General features: G+C 36.2%; 3 protein-coding genes across 3 annotated transcripts in view; 1 reads left to right on the forward strand and 2 right to left on the reverse strand.

The window, feature by feature from the left end:
- Positions 1-582: 582 nt before the first annotated feature.
- RpS19a (Ribosomal protein S19a) lies at positions 583-5,299 on the reverse strand. The gene is made up of 5 exons (XM_043021187.2): positions 5,220-5,299; positions 1,888-1,958; positions 1,680-1,722; positions 1,389-1,515; positions 583-857 (listed from the first exon to the last, which is right to left on the reverse strand). The coding sequence occupies exons 1-5, from the start codon at positions 5,229-5,231 to the stop codon at positions 601-603; spliced, it is 510 nt and encodes a 169-aa protein (XP_042877121.1). The 5' UTR covers positions 5,232-5,299; the 3' UTR covers positions 583-600.
- A 768-nt stretch (positions 5,300-6,067) lies between these two features.
- Positions 6,068-11,709, forward strand: l(2)dtl (WD40 domain-containing protein denticleless). The gene is made up of 8 exons (XM_043021188.2): positions 6,068-6,178; positions 7,607-7,858; positions 8,147-8,338; positions 8,559-8,663; positions 8,925-9,051; positions 9,175-9,380; positions 9,809-10,011; positions 10,151-11,709. The coding sequence occupies exons 1-8, from the start codon at positions 6,112-6,114 to the stop codon at positions 11,330-11,332; spliced, it is 2,334 nt and encodes a 777-aa protein (XP_042877122.2). The 5' UTR covers positions 6,068-6,111; the 3' UTR covers positions 11,333-11,709.
- A 524-nt stretch (positions 11,710-12,233) lies between these two features.
- LOC122256466 (vacuolar protein sorting-associated protein 26C) overlaps positions 12,234-15,000 on the reverse strand; it is a 4,163-nt gene continuing 1,396 nt past the window's right edge. The window contains exons 4-8 of the mRNA XM_043021189.2: positions 14,620-14,778; positions 14,352-14,448; positions 13,288-13,413; positions 12,532-12,738; positions 12,234-12,367 (exon numbers count right to left, since the gene is read on the reverse strand). Coding sequence (XP_042877123.1) covers positions 12,656-12,738; positions 13,288-13,413; positions 14,352-14,448; positions 14,620-14,778 — 465 coding nt within the window. The 3' untranslated portion in view covers positions 12,234-12,367; positions 12,532-12,655. The remainder of the gene's footprint in view (positions 12,368-12,531; positions 12,739-13,287; positions 13,414-14,351; positions 14,449-14,619; positions 14,779-15,000) is intronic.

Raw genomic sequence — 15,000 nt, forward strand, 5'->3', positions numbered from 1 at the left:
ATTGTATTCTCATTATTATATAGATTAATGAGAGTACTACAAATATATTAATTGTCCAACACACTGCAAGTAACAATCATCCATATATTACATAAAGGAGCAATGGTAGCAAAGACTTCATTCACTACACCCTTCATCGGAAAATCCACACTTAAACCTGTGGCTCTCACCACCAGCACTGGCTGCAACAACACACTGAATAAATGCTGATCTTGATTGATCTGTTAACCTTTTAAAAAGTACTATTCAGGATGATTGAAGTCTACAGAAGAATGCTCACACTTTCATAGAACATCCATACATATAAAGCAGTAATAAAATTGATATTTTCAAAAACCTTAATATTGAAGCCTATTCTTTTGCTGAAACTCTTGCCATCATGATAAAATTTTAAGCATCACAGTAACTTTTTATTTAATTCAGTGCCCCATCTCATTAAAAGAATGTTGGTCATAAATGCTGTATATACATATTTGTAAAAACTAACCTTCCTTTAATTAATGTGCATACACGTTTTTTCCTTTGAGAATGCAACTCAAAAGTAAAAAAAAAATCCTAAGGGAGTGATGATAAAAACGACAATTACAAGTCAACACATGTTTATTCTGCTGCCTTGCCCTTAGTTTTCTTGACTACAACCTTGGCCTTGGGTTTGGTGAACTTAGTGGACTTGGCCCTAATTCTAATCTGGGAAGCGATACGATCGAGATCCCTGTGTCCCTGGGAGGTCAGACGGCGTCCACCGTTGGCACCCTTCTCCACGAGCTTCAGAGACTCAAGGGTCTGGAGAGCCTTGCGGGCGATGGATCCAGAGCTCTTGACGTAGTGGGAGGGGGCGCTGCCACGGTTCACGCGACCTGCACAGAAAATAATGAGTGATTTAGAGGGGGTTGGTTAATTAAAGAAAAAAGTGCAATTAGAAAGAATTAACCAAAAGCATTATAAATTCCAAGGAAGGGTATGGATCATTACTATTTTTTTTATACTGAAGTTGATCAAGAATATTTAGTATAATTTCATCACATTCTGGTAGGAGGAAACTAAGGATTATTTTACAAACTGGCTACCAAAAACACTGGCCATGTACTTTCTCAATACATTTCTTCCTTCCCACTTAATTTACACAAAACCTATTTCTAATACAGTTAACTGACCATGCTTTATTTCCTTCTGCAAATGTCCCATCCACCAACACAACACAGTACTCTCATACAGTACAATGAAAGAATTTGGTGAACAGATTTTCTTTACCAAGGACTAATTGTCACCAGCACAGTGTAATGCAAGCGTACTCAACGCCTTGGATGACGACCCTCTCTGACAGGGAAGAAGGTAAACAAAGACCTATCTGTACAGCTTCACTCAATGACCCCATTACGCGAACTCACCTCCAAAGATTTTCTTAACACCACCAACTCCAACAGGGGAGCGCATGTAAATGTGTCTGGCAAGAGCAGCCACCCTGGTGTAGTACCAGTCCTCATCGAATGGGGCAAGCTCCTTGAAGCTAGCGGTCTGAAAATGTAACAATTATTAATGTTTATCGAGGTATGATTCTACAAATAAAAAAAAAATCTGAATACCTTAAAAATATTATTTAAAATCTAACCATATGTTATCAAGGAATTTTGATGTTTTCAGATAAAGTTCTTTTAATAAGACCAATCTATTCAACTCACCTTTACAAGGTCAGACCATTCTGGAACCTTCACCTTGCCAGACCTAAAAGCAAGAATATTACCTTTTAGTTACAGAACTGTACAATAACAAAATATCAATAAGTTTCAGAAATAACATAAATGCTAACCAAAGAACATTCATAATCCTTCAAGAATGTGAATAACAAAATTAAAGTTTCCACAGGCAGGAAAGCACAATCCGACTTACTTCTTCAAGAAGTTGGCAAAAGACTTGGTGAATTGCTGCTGGTTCACGTCCTTGACGCTGATGCTCGGCAGCTGTTGGAAAATACAAAGGGGATTAGCAAGTGTGCAAAGTGATCACATAAAATGATACTGGATATTTGGAAACCATTTGACCTTAACCCTTTCCCGCCAGGGCACGGTGGTAAGTGAAAACCCCTAAGCCGGGCCATTGCAATATTGCTTTGGAAACGTCACACTGGCATGACGCCCTGGCATCGGGAATTTAGCTGTGTCACACGGGTGTGAGACACCGTCTTCATAGGGTTAAGGGATAGCTTTTCTCCAAGTGATCAGAAGCATCAATGCTAAAAATTTAGTTAAACCTTGGGATCTTTTTGAGGTGTTTGATTCACCTACATATATAGCAAATACATGCAATACAAATGAAAGATCTGGTGAACAGTTTTTCTTTACCAAGGGATAATTGTCACCAACATAATGTAATGCAAGTGTACTCAACACCTTGGAAATAATTATCACAGTATCATTGTGTATAAACTATATGGGTTGCATCTTAATTTCAATTAAAGAAACGGCACCTTACCAACCACTTGCTTAATCTGTGTAAAACTTGTTTGAAAGCCTAGACTTAAGTAAAATTATAACATAATACAAGATTTTCTTCGGTTTACAACAAAATTCTAAAATTGAGGTTAGAAGTTTAAGTAAATTGCCAGATAACTTCCCAAAGATGGAACAATATTTTGCAAGTATTGATTTACATCAATGTATGAAAAGAAAAATATAATTACATTGTCATTATAAATAATTATGCTACCCAAAAATTTAGAAGTGTTATGTGCAAGTTAAATTTCCTTGTGATAGTATTATGAACTTATATTCTAATGTTTTCTGGGAGCATATGTATCAGGCTCCAAATTTAAACATACTATCCAGACTTACTATATTAGGCCTATAGTGTTCATCCAAAATCAAAAAAATGTATAAAATTGAAGGAAACTTAGAACACTACAAACACTGACTACAATGAATAAACTTAAGTGCATCCAGCAACAAAAATTACCTGCCTCATACCAGGAATGAATTAACAGAAAACCCTAATAAGAAATCAAGAGGAAGACTTCAATATTACTTGCATAACATCAAAATTAAGCAACTGCATTGTTAAGTCCCTAAGGAACAAGATGTACATAAGGACCCCATAAGAATTCAAATCTATCTAACAAAGTATTGCTTAAAATCCCAAGTAATTTGATCTTTACTCTATATAAGTGTGAAATGGGGTGTAGGGAACTAATAACTAAACTCACTCGTGATGAAACATGCTTGCACTGTTCACTATTAATTCTATTTTCATTTTTCTTCTTTTACAGATGGTTTCCAGTGCAACGAGTAATTTAGTAATGAAACTTTTGCCCCTCAAATTTTCAGGAATAAAGTTCTACTGCCATAATCATCGCTACAACTATTTATATAAAAATCTTCACAAATCAAGGACAGGGATAAACAAGTATGATCTGGTACGCCTCTAATTGACTCTTAGATGACAGAGCCCTAGTGGTGCCATTAAGATTTAATAAAACAAAACCATAATAGACAGAATACAATGCTCTCCTTTCATCAATAACTCAAATAGATTATTATTTAGGTCCTCTTACACTGGTCATCCAGCCAAATGCAAATGTCTATTTCTAATAATTCTATATGGCATCTAGAGTAGGTCTATTGGCTTCTGCAGTGCTGATAGGTCGCAGCGACTGTTTGACATAGTCACTATCAGGTTCGACCCGAGGTTGTGAGCCTCCATCACAGATCACGTAAGATTAGAGATTTGAATAAAATACATTAGAGCAAAATTGTAGTTTTGATGGTCAAAGTGGGTTATTTGGTACAATCTTTCCACAAATACCACCTACAAGCACATCTTACAGGAAAGGTGGTGCCCTTGCAAAACTTCTAAAAGAAATGTGCCACGCTCTCTTGGCTATATGTTCTTCCCAGTATCACTAACATTTAGCAACAAATTAGAACAATTTGGTGAACTTATTCAGAATAAAACTAACTGCATCACAGAACGCTCTGGCCTACGTACTTCTGCATGGACCAACAACTTTTCATTGCACAATCCTGACTTGTGTAAGAGTTATAAAACAGTGAATACAAATAGTACTTTTTTGCCAGGAAAATGCCAATCTAGCACTATATATATAACTTGTATATGGTTATCAAAATCTATAATCATCCAAATTGTGGTGGAATTTAGCTGGTCTTTGCTAGAGCATGAACTGTGGAGCCTATGATTCGGTCACATTTCAGAATTACTTATTCTCAGATTTTTACTTGTACTAATACCAATTTTACACTACACTTATAAAACTTCAGTCACAGGAGTTACCAAGTCCTTAATTAGACTTCAGCATATTTCCCTTATCAAAAATTATGTCAATCAGAAGGCACAGGAAACTTTGAAACAAATTTTAACGAATGAATATTTGCACTGAAATGGGAATCTATTAAATTAAAACGCTCCCCACACCCCTACCCTTGAAGGAAATCCCAGCTAATCCACACGCGACACTTTACCACAAATCACAACATTATATCCCTACAAATTCACTCATTCAATCAACACCATTAGCACTTAATAAATACTTCTCTCTGGGTGTTGTTTTAGCGAGACTACCAATTTAAGTTAAATAAATAAAAGGCTAATTTTGATACATTAAGCATTTTTCAACTTAGATAATTAATAACCCGCCTTCAAACCTCCCGAAAGATAACCCAAATACCCACACCCCTACGAGATAAAGACTATGAAAATCCTGGTAAACAATTCAACTTTTGCACCTAAAACAAAGACCAAATAAAGAAATAAGCATGTTAAAATCCGTCCCGTATTTTATTTTATTATTTTTTCGACCGACGGTTCGGTTCGTGTCGTGACAAGAAACTCGAAACTCGTGGCTCTTGAATCTTTCATTAATATAAGAAGATCCCACTCGCTCCTGCCTGGATTTCACAGGGGCGATGGATACGTTTCTCTGAGAAATCGTCGGTCGGGTTAGAGTCAAGACACGACGAATAATTCATAAAATTCACTCCGATTCCGAGTCTTGCCTGATCGTAAACACAGCCATGTGGTGGAAGCCAAGGTCCACGGGGCGCCACTTATTTCTCTCATTTCACCGACAACCGGACCTTTTCAAAGCCAGAATATCCTTCCAGTAGATGGACTAAGGACTATTCTCACTACCGACACTCCTCAAATAATCCCAAGTCGCTTAATAATCCCGAGAGAGGGCAGGAAAGGAGAAAAAACTCGAGATCACTCACTCGGTTCGGCATCTTGGAAGGTGGAAAGGAGAGACCTCTGGCGGCGAGTCGGGAAATTAAATAGGGACAAGTGAAGAGCGGGATGCGCAACCTGTGGTCGAGCGTGAAGAACGGGATGCGCAATTCTTTTTTTTATCTTTTTATAGCGTTGTAGTTGTTGTTTTGTGTTTTGGTTGTTTGTTTTTCTTTTTTTTCGTTTGGGTTGGTTTGTTGTTTTTTAATGTGATGGTTTGGTTGTTTTGTTTGTTTGGTTCATTTGTTTGTGTTTTTTTTTTTTGCTTCTTCCGTTATCGTATTCGTTATTGTTATTTGTTTTCTAAGTGTTTTACCCTTTTTCTTATTCTATTGCCTTTTTCCTGTAGATTTTTGTTATATGTAATGCATTTGCGATTAATCTATTCTCTAATATGTCATTCAGTTTCGTGATAATTTATTCAAATGATTTTCAAAATGTAGTTCCCTAAATAGACATGAACATGTGTTAGTTTAATATGAAAGCAATGAATGAATAAGGCTTGGATCTATGGAAACCAGTGATTGAATAAGACCAAATTTGATAAGAAAGCATGAACAGAAAATATTTTATTAATCGAGTAACCGGTTACAAAAACGCACCAATATTTTCACTTAAAAAAAAAAAATATATATATATATACATATACACACTATCATAATTTGATCATTAGTAAACACAAATACACAAAAACTATAACTCACAATATAACCCTCATCATAAATATATCTCCAAAACCCATTTTTTTAAACTTTTAATTAAAAAACCTAAAAGAAAAAAACAAATCCTAAAAGAAAGCCGAACGCAAAATCCTTCCGCGAACGAACGCATTTCCCGCGAAGTTCGCCCATTTGTTTACATCTTTTGCCGCGCGAGGAAATGTTGTCAAAAAAATTAACCGGACACGTTGTAAAGGAATTTGTTTCTGATAATATATATGGCAGATGTAAGTGTCTGATCTCGTGGCTTTTGTAGTTTGTTGAGGGAAAAGGATAGAGGTTTTAATTAAGGGAGAATTAGAGAGTTATGAAGGTGACGGATCATGCGGGAAGGAAAGATTTTTTTTTTTTTGTGTAAGTTAAGTTTTTATTATTAGTCGGTTGTCTCTTTTTGATGAAATTGAAGGGATATCCACACGAGGGTTATGCATTAATGGTAACTCTTCTGAATCATATTCTATGGTGTAAAAGGACTGGGTTTATTATTACCATGATAGCGATGCCGAGGTATTCCTCACACTTCCTACTTACTTATATTAAATGGATATACTTCGACGGAATAAAGTATATCATGGTAATTACAGGATAATATAGCAATAATACTGAGTAATATACACTGACATACCACGAATGTACTCCAGTCACCACCTGTAGGGAGATGCGCCCCCTCCCCCCCCCTGACCCTTTGACCCCACACGGGAGAAGAAATATCCTCCATATATATACAGAAAAAAAGAGTAAGCTACACTGACCAGTATTGACAAACCTGTGACAAGTGATGGAGAGAGCCCTTGCTGGTGGACGTAGGGACGATGTGACGCGCAGGAAGTGATGTGTTGAGGTCCTGGTGGTGCAACGGAAACATGCACCACGCACTTTTGTTATCGTGATGGTGCAGGTTATTGTGTACTCTTGTCATGCATTGGGCAATTGGGGTACATTAGTGTCATATGCCGGTGCATTTTATTATTTTTTTATTGAAAAATTACCCCGCGATTTCCTTGATATACTTCATGCCCGCCCCTACAGCCAGGGCAAAGACTGTGGAGTATAAGGAGGAATTGTGGAATTTACACACTATACATGAATAGCAGAGGATGAGAGGAATCCATAGTGTCATTATTGTGGTAGTTAGTGATGCACCACCACTTTGAACACTTACCCTCAATTTGCTAATGGATCAGACTTTATGGGATAAGGATGCAGGGATGTATGCTTACGTTCTTCATAAATTTATATATAGATAGATAGATAGATAGAGATAGATATATGGTCTTCATGAATTTGTAATTATTTCCTCTCACTAATTTTGTGCATATTTGTTTGTGAAGTGGAGCATTCAATTATTTGTATTTTATAAAGTTTAACTTATTTATTATTCATAAGTAGGCAGACTTAGTTTTCATGGGTTTGCATGCATGTTATTTTTTCTTGTATCTGAATGCATCTGTATTTTAATAAATTTGCAAGCATCTGATTTGCTTTGGGTTATCTTATATTATTCCCATCAGGCTGCATCACAGAAAAGGATTTTTAATTGACAGAGTTATGACTAAATTCCTCATCACAGAATTGCAAGTTTGTAACCATGTATTCCCAGATGAGAATTATGTATTGTAACAACATTTCTTTTTTCTCTTTATTTCCAAAAACAGATACAAGTCAGGTGAAGAAAGCGCAGAAAAGCCTTTTTGCATGGAGCTTCAAGTGCTACCAGGAGGATGAGTATGACGGCATTGCCACGACTGTCGAGGAGACCAATGGACAGGCGCCTCCCGAGCCCCCCATATATGCATGCAAGTTTGGAGAGGGGCCACAGTATGGCCATATATTGGTGCTGGCCAACGAGGACGGCAAGATTGGGCTGAGGGACACCAGGCAAAAGGGGAACCAAGCTGCGATCGAAGGTAGGTAGCCCCCGCTAGTAGTGTTGTGTTACCGGTACTTCTTTGTAACGTGTAGCATTATGGATCAGTTCAGTTCAGACAGATTTGCGAAGACGTCGCTTCGCCCAGGCTATATGCACAAGGCGGCCCGGCCTCTGCCAGCTATGAGTGCTGACTCATCTTATCTAATCTTATGAATTGTACATTATCTCAGTCACTTACTGTTTGTGGAATAAAACTGGTTTAGGTGGTATTTCATTTCTTTTTTTTCTTCTGAACTAATGCTATGTGTATACATATTTATTTCAGCTCAACAAATACACAACAATGCAATATTTGATGTGTGCTGGGTGCCAGGAACCCCTGAACTGGTGTCCGTCTCTGGAGATCAGACCGCCGTTATTCTTAGGGTGAAAGAGGATGGAGTATTGGAGCCGGTCCTCACGCTGATGGGACACTCGCGCTCTGTGAAGACTGTGCACGTTAATCCTTATGATCCATGTAAGTTGTTGTTGTCGTCGTCTTCTTCTTCTTCTTCTTCATTTGAGGGGGGGTGGGTTCTTGCTTATTTGTATCTCTGTTTATGTAGTATATAAGAGAGAAAAAAAAAATCAGTTCTCATAATTGTAATTATAAAACATACCAGCTATAATACTGAAGCCGCTCTTATTTCAATCTACGCATCATATTCATCACAGCATTCTTTTTCTTTGAATTTCAGGTGTGATCGCGACTGGAGCCCGGGATGGGAGCGTGATCATCTGGGACAAGCGATGCAAACCACATCATCGTGCTGATGAAATAGCTCCTGCCCATCACAGCCTCAGTGAGTACTTACTTCTCTTCCTTTTAAATATATTTGGTTATTTTGGCAATTAGTGTGAATTTTACTAGTGTAAAAGCAATGCATTAATCTACCACTATATTTTAAACAAATCATATTACAAGATAAAGACTGAAAATATAAAAAGAATAAGACATTTCTACACAAGAATCCATAGTTATGAAATAGCATGCAATGATGGTATTGTTTATTTTTTCTTTTCATAACTTTTTTCTGCTTCTCTTTTTCTCTTAATGCTTACAGCAAACAGAAGTATAGCTTCGCCAAGCATGCGTAAAGTTGCCACGGGGGGATCGCTTGCAAACAACAGCGTTACGGGAGTCGTGTTTCAGCAACAGCACACCCTTATTTCATCAGGAGCCTCTGACGGGTGAGCATATTTAGTCAAGATACATTTTCTTGTCATCGTCACCTACGAGATTATACCGCGAGAATGTTCAATTATGGGAATCTAACCTCGGCATTGTAATAATAATTTTGTTTACCCATCAAGACTCATCAAATTGTGGGACCTGCGGAAGACGCACAGTGGAGGGAGGCGTGAACCGCAGTGCCAGAGCCTACTGGAACACAGCGGCAACTCGTCTCACCGGGGATTTACCTCCCTGTCGGTATCACCAGAAAGAGATGTTCTTTATACATCCTGTATGGACAATGTTATCTATGCATACCACCTGGCAAACCCAACACCAAAACCAGGTACTGTGTTAAATTATGTTTTTGTTCGTTTGCTCACTTGGATTTAAGATCAATTTATTTGAAGGCAGAGCTGGAAGAGTTGGAAAATGAGTGTTCAAGTCAAATTAGATAATGAAATAATACACATAGTAGGATTTGGTTATTTTCTTTTGTTTTACAGTTTCACTTTTTTGTTGTAGTGCTTTTGTGATTCATTGATTATAGTTATACCAAAAATTTCTAAATACCAGTAATTATGGCTGTCAAGTGACTATTGCCTGTTTATTTATGCTTTTTGACAGGTATGGCCTACGGGCTATAGATACATATGTGGTGTATTAGTAGATAAATAGGGGTCATTTCTTTTATCTGTTGGACAAACAAAATTCACAAAACACATCTGAGTTTTATATTCAAGTATGTAAGTTGGTCTTTTATTTATTTCACAGTTGCGGAGTATAGAGGACACGTAAACCTCACCTACTATGTCAAGTCTTGCCTGAGTCCATGTGGTTCATATCTCCTAAGTGGTTCAAGTGATAATCATGCTTACATTTGGCTCACAGAGAAGCCAGGGAGACCTATTGCAAGACTCACAGGACATTTTGCAGAGGTCACGTCTGTGGGATGGTGTCCAGTTGATGATGAGAAGGTAGGAACTTCTACAGTTTATTTTGAAGGGAATAAGTTTGTCAATTTTTTTTCTCTCTCTCTCTGAACATGCTGTATTTCTTAATTTATAATTTTATTTTGTTTCTTCAATAAAATAAAATCTTCATCATGCCTTTCAGTTGGTCACGTGTGCAGATGATATGAAACTTCGGGTTTTTCAACGCAAAAACACAAATCTGGAAGATTTTGACGAGAGAATGAAGCTTCGAGGACTGGCAGAAGTATACACAGATGAACATGCCAAAAGTGACACTGCAGAGCCCAGCAAAACCTCTCCAAAGAATGAACCACAGGAGCCTCTCCCTCCCTTGCCCATTACCCCAAGCACATCTCGTCTTTCTGCTTCTGCTTCAGCCACGCCCTCAAGCATGAGAGGGAGAGAAGGACCATCTAGCATGCAGTCTCCTCAGAATCATCCAATGACACCTAGGCAACAAACGCCACATCATCGTTCTCGAGGCAGAGGGACACCATGCACACCCAAGACGAGTGAGCGGAATACACTACTACACTGGCTGGCTGCAGCAAAGACTCCAGGACCCCAGGAGTCGCCTAGTACATCAGGAGCTGCACCGGTAAGTGCAAGCAAAAAGGCTGGGCTCAAGCGTAAACTGACCGACCTGATGGGAGAAGACCAGGAGAATATCAGTAGCGAGGACAAGCAAAAGTCCCCGAACTCCCCCAAGAAGAACGTGCTGCTTCCATCATCTGCTCAGAACTTCCCCTGTTCACCCCAGCCAAGTGTGGCCAAGATGCTCAAATACGGAGATGACGCACGAGCTAACGTCTCGTTGAAACAAGAAGGCTGTGAAGGCTTTACAGAAATAAGTGAAAGTATTAAGCCCATAGAAGCTCAGGACAAGGTAGCTCTCGATGGAGGATTCAGGAAGCCCGTGACAAATGTGGTGAACCACTCGCCAGGAAGTGTGAAGGACGAAGACGGCTCCAACAGTCCCAAAGAGAAGCTTGCCAAGGCTCCAAAAATTACCGAAAATGTGGCAAATATCAAGAGCCACTTCTCCCCCTCAGCATTCAGGTTCAAGCACCTCTCGTCCCCGACAGCCAACCTGCCAAACTACGTGGTGGACGGCTCCTCACCTCACAACCGACCAGAAATTCGAGTGGAAAAGAAGAAGAACACCGACTGGCTGACATCCTTCAGTCACCAGAGGAAGCTCAAGTTTACCAGAACACCCGACAAAGTTGAGAGAAAGCATGCCTCCGGGTTCTCTTCTCATACAAATAAGAAAGAGAAGAAGGTTCTACAGATCAAACAAAAACAGCAGAAACTTACCCTGTGAGGGTAAATTGGCTAAAAAAAAAAAAAAAAAAGTCTATACCAAAGGCATAAGGAGTCAAATTTATTTGTAGCTATACTCTTGTACCTGAATCTAAATTTAAAATTATATTTTTAAAAATTCCTTTTGTACATAGTTTTCACATACAGTGATAAATGTAGCTGATGTTGCTTATCATTAAGTATTTCTTGCATGTCCTGATCTAGCTATGGTAGCATATATATATATCTTAATATGTCATCTATAATGTAATGTGGTACATTATATTTCTGCATTTTACTGAGGCACTGTACATTTCTTATGGATGTTACTTTTATAATCTTATGTACATGCATAAATGTAAAACCCGAGTGAAAAATTAAAATGCAAGCTATAGCATGTGTCTTATAGTTTCCATAGCACAGTAAGTAAAGATGACAGGTGAAAAAAAAAGGAAACAATAGTCATTTTTTTTATTTTGGCAAATAACCCATCAACTTGAAATAGATTATCCTACACAAATACCCTTTCACAGTATGTATTCACTGAAAGTAACAAAATTCACAGAAAAATATCTTGTACTTATTGTGAATATTATCATAGTTATATCACAGATCATTTGGGCACATTCATCAAAATTGCAAGTCATATTTTAATCATCGAATTATAAGAAACTACATGGAACAAATTAAATAATGCATATAAATATGAAAGGTATATTTCCTTCATGTCTGGAGATAATGCAAGAATATAAACTAATAAACAGTCATAAAAATGTTGACATTAATATTCATTCATCTGTAGATCTTTTCCTTTAGAAATACAATTGCCCTGGACTTTTTAATGCAAACATATTCATTCTGAATTAATTCAGAAAAAGGAATTAACAGCAAGTATAGTCCACTTCTTATACATGCAAATTTACTTACAAATGGAATGATTAGGAAATCTGAAAAACAATATTTACATTTATACATTTATGTTTGTTCCCTTCAAAGAGAAATTCAACTAAATTCTTATATCTACACTGTATAATAAACCTGAAGTGGAATATGTATATTAACCCATTCCCGACGGGGGATTTCTAGCCTAGAATGTCCAAATGCCGGGGCTTTCGAATTATTAGGCCTAAATTAAATGAATAGCTGGCACAATACTGTGCCGCCCGGCAACTGGGCTTTTGAATGCGCGGTACACATGCTGTACCACCCGTCCTGTGTGGGTTAAACTAATCAAAGTTCTCAGGTGATACATAAAATCATTTATACACAAAATCACAATCTGGTGTCATAATGAAACAATACCACCTTTTCAACATACCAGACGGAAATGGTCGTTTGTTATGCCTCAGTACCGAGTAAGCTTGATGGGAAAAGTTTCTACAACTAGATGGTCATTGTCAAATATAATGACAATATTCAGCTCAAACTCTGTAAGAGAAGAAAATAAGAACATAGAGGGCAAAATGAACCAAAAAAAAACAAGTTATTCAACACAATGTAAATAAAGTAATTAAACAACAATATCATTGAACTTCGGTACGACTGATGTCCCATGTTATGAAATTCCATAGGTAATTTTTCTCACTAATTACAGTGATTAAAATGAACCTTAACCAATTAGCAGCGGATGGCACTGTGCCAATCAATGTAAACCCACCATCCTACTGCATACATATTTTATTAAAACCGCGACCAATGGGTTAACCCTTCCACACTAGGCATGTCCACTGGTAAGGATCACTTCCATACAGCATTTTTCCTTTTGTTGAATTATTTATTCACTGATTCCTTCAGTTATAATGACTAATTACTTACACTTTGCTAATCTATCATATACATTCATCTCTCATACAATAAGTCTAGTCTCAGAAGGGTAAAAACAGATGAATATTTCAAACAGCTAATTCATTTGACAATGATTACGTTTTCCTTCTATCCATATCTGTCATAAAGGAACAATTAAAAGGATATACAAACCTATTTTAAAATTGGGAGCAGCTGTTGTTGCACATGTGAATAATCGTGGGAAGACCATGTAAATGGGTATGGCAATTCCTCGACATACATCACCCTCTCCAATCTGGATATTCTGGATCTCTGTTGCTGTAATAATGAGGATAATGATAATAATAATATTTATAATCATATTCATAATAATATTTATAATCATATTTGTAATAATAATAATATTTATAATCATAATAATAATAATATTTATAATCAAATTCATAATAATAATAATAATAATAATAATAATAAAAATAACAATAATAATGACAATAATAATAATAATAATAATAATAATAATAATAACAACAATAATAATACTAATAATAATAACAATAATAATAATGATAATAATAATAATAATAATAATAATAATAATAATAATAATAATAAAAATAACAATAAAAATGACAATGATAATAATAATAATAATAATAATAATAACAATAATAATACTAATACTAATACTAATAATAATAACAATAATAATAATAATAATAATAATAATAATAATAATAATAATAATAATAAAAATAACAATGATAATGATCATGTTGATAATAATAATAATAATGGTGATGATAATAGTTATAATGATAATAGTTATAATAATAATAATAATGAAAATAATGATAACAATAAACATAATAATAATAATAATAATAATAATAATAATAACAATAATTAACAAGTAACAATTAATCATTAATAATGACAACAACAAAAATAATAACCATAATAATGATAATATTTGTGATAATAATAAGAACAAACCCAACAACAATATTAATAATAAAAACTAATAATGATAATAATACCAAAAACAATGGTAATATTAAACAAAAAGGAATCAATGAATAAGTATAACCCTAAATTTTTTTCATAAATTTTGGTATTTTGAAATATATGGGAAATATGTTAATGAAGACTAAGCAAGGATGCATTTTGTTAAAGGAACAAAATATCACATTCTCTCGAAAAACACATTTCTTAATATAAACTCATATAAACTCAGCAATCATGTATGCAGTCACCTTCTCTTGTGTTTCCTTCTGCCGAACCACACGTTTCTACTCGAACAAGTTGGAGCTCAATGCTGCTGATTCCTCGCTCACACTCGCACACAGTGAGCTGAAACAGAATTAACACCGCTCTGTTCGAATTTAACACTAAAAAAAAATTGTCTGTACGGGTGCTGTAACTGCTTTAATTAATGCCAATCTCTCACACAGAATCTTTATATTATAATCATTATCTTTCAGACCATGCTTGAGAATATGATCAAACTAAGAAATCTCTCACCTCTCCAGTCAGTGGCTTGGATAGCGAAAACACTTCCGAGTCAAGGTGTCCCCTCACAAGGAATTTTGGGATGCGGGCTCTGTCTCTCACATTTGGCAGAGTTTCTGGCCGCATTTCGAAGTTGATTGGTCCTGGCTGAGCCACTTCGCTCACACCTTGCTGCAACAGAGGCAAAATCAGAATCTTGAATGTCAGTTTCTAATTTCTGATTTGTGTAAAGAACCACTATATTTTTTTTTAAAGTGACTAGATAACACTTGGCTCACAGCTTAGAAATATACTATTCAATTCAAAAGCAGAAAATGGTCATACATAAAATAATAAATATTGTAAACCTTTAAGTCTTAAATGTTGTTGTAAAAGTTATTTACTGTATGAATC

This window comes from Penaeus japonicus, unplaced genomic scaffold, assembly GCF_977035675.1.
Source record: "Penaeus japonicus unplaced genomic scaffold, GWHDUDI00000001_assembly GWHDUDI00000012, whole genome shotgun sequence".
In the NCBI taxonomy this organism is placed as follows: Eukaryota; Metazoa; Arthropoda; class Malacostraca; order Decapoda; family Penaeidae; genus Penaeus; species Penaeus japonicus.

Bases quoted from the DNA above. Each gene is read 5' to 3' on its own strand.
- RpS19a (XM_043021187.2), bottom strand. The intron at 1,516-1,679 runs GTGAGTTGAATA...TTACATTTTCAG, and splicing joins AATGGTCTGACCTTGTAAAG to ACCGCTAGCTTCAAGGAGCT. The intron at 858-1,388 runs GTGAGTTCGCGT...TTTTCTGTGCAG, and splicing joins TGTTAAGAAAATCTTTGGAG to GTCGCGTGAACCGTGGCAGC.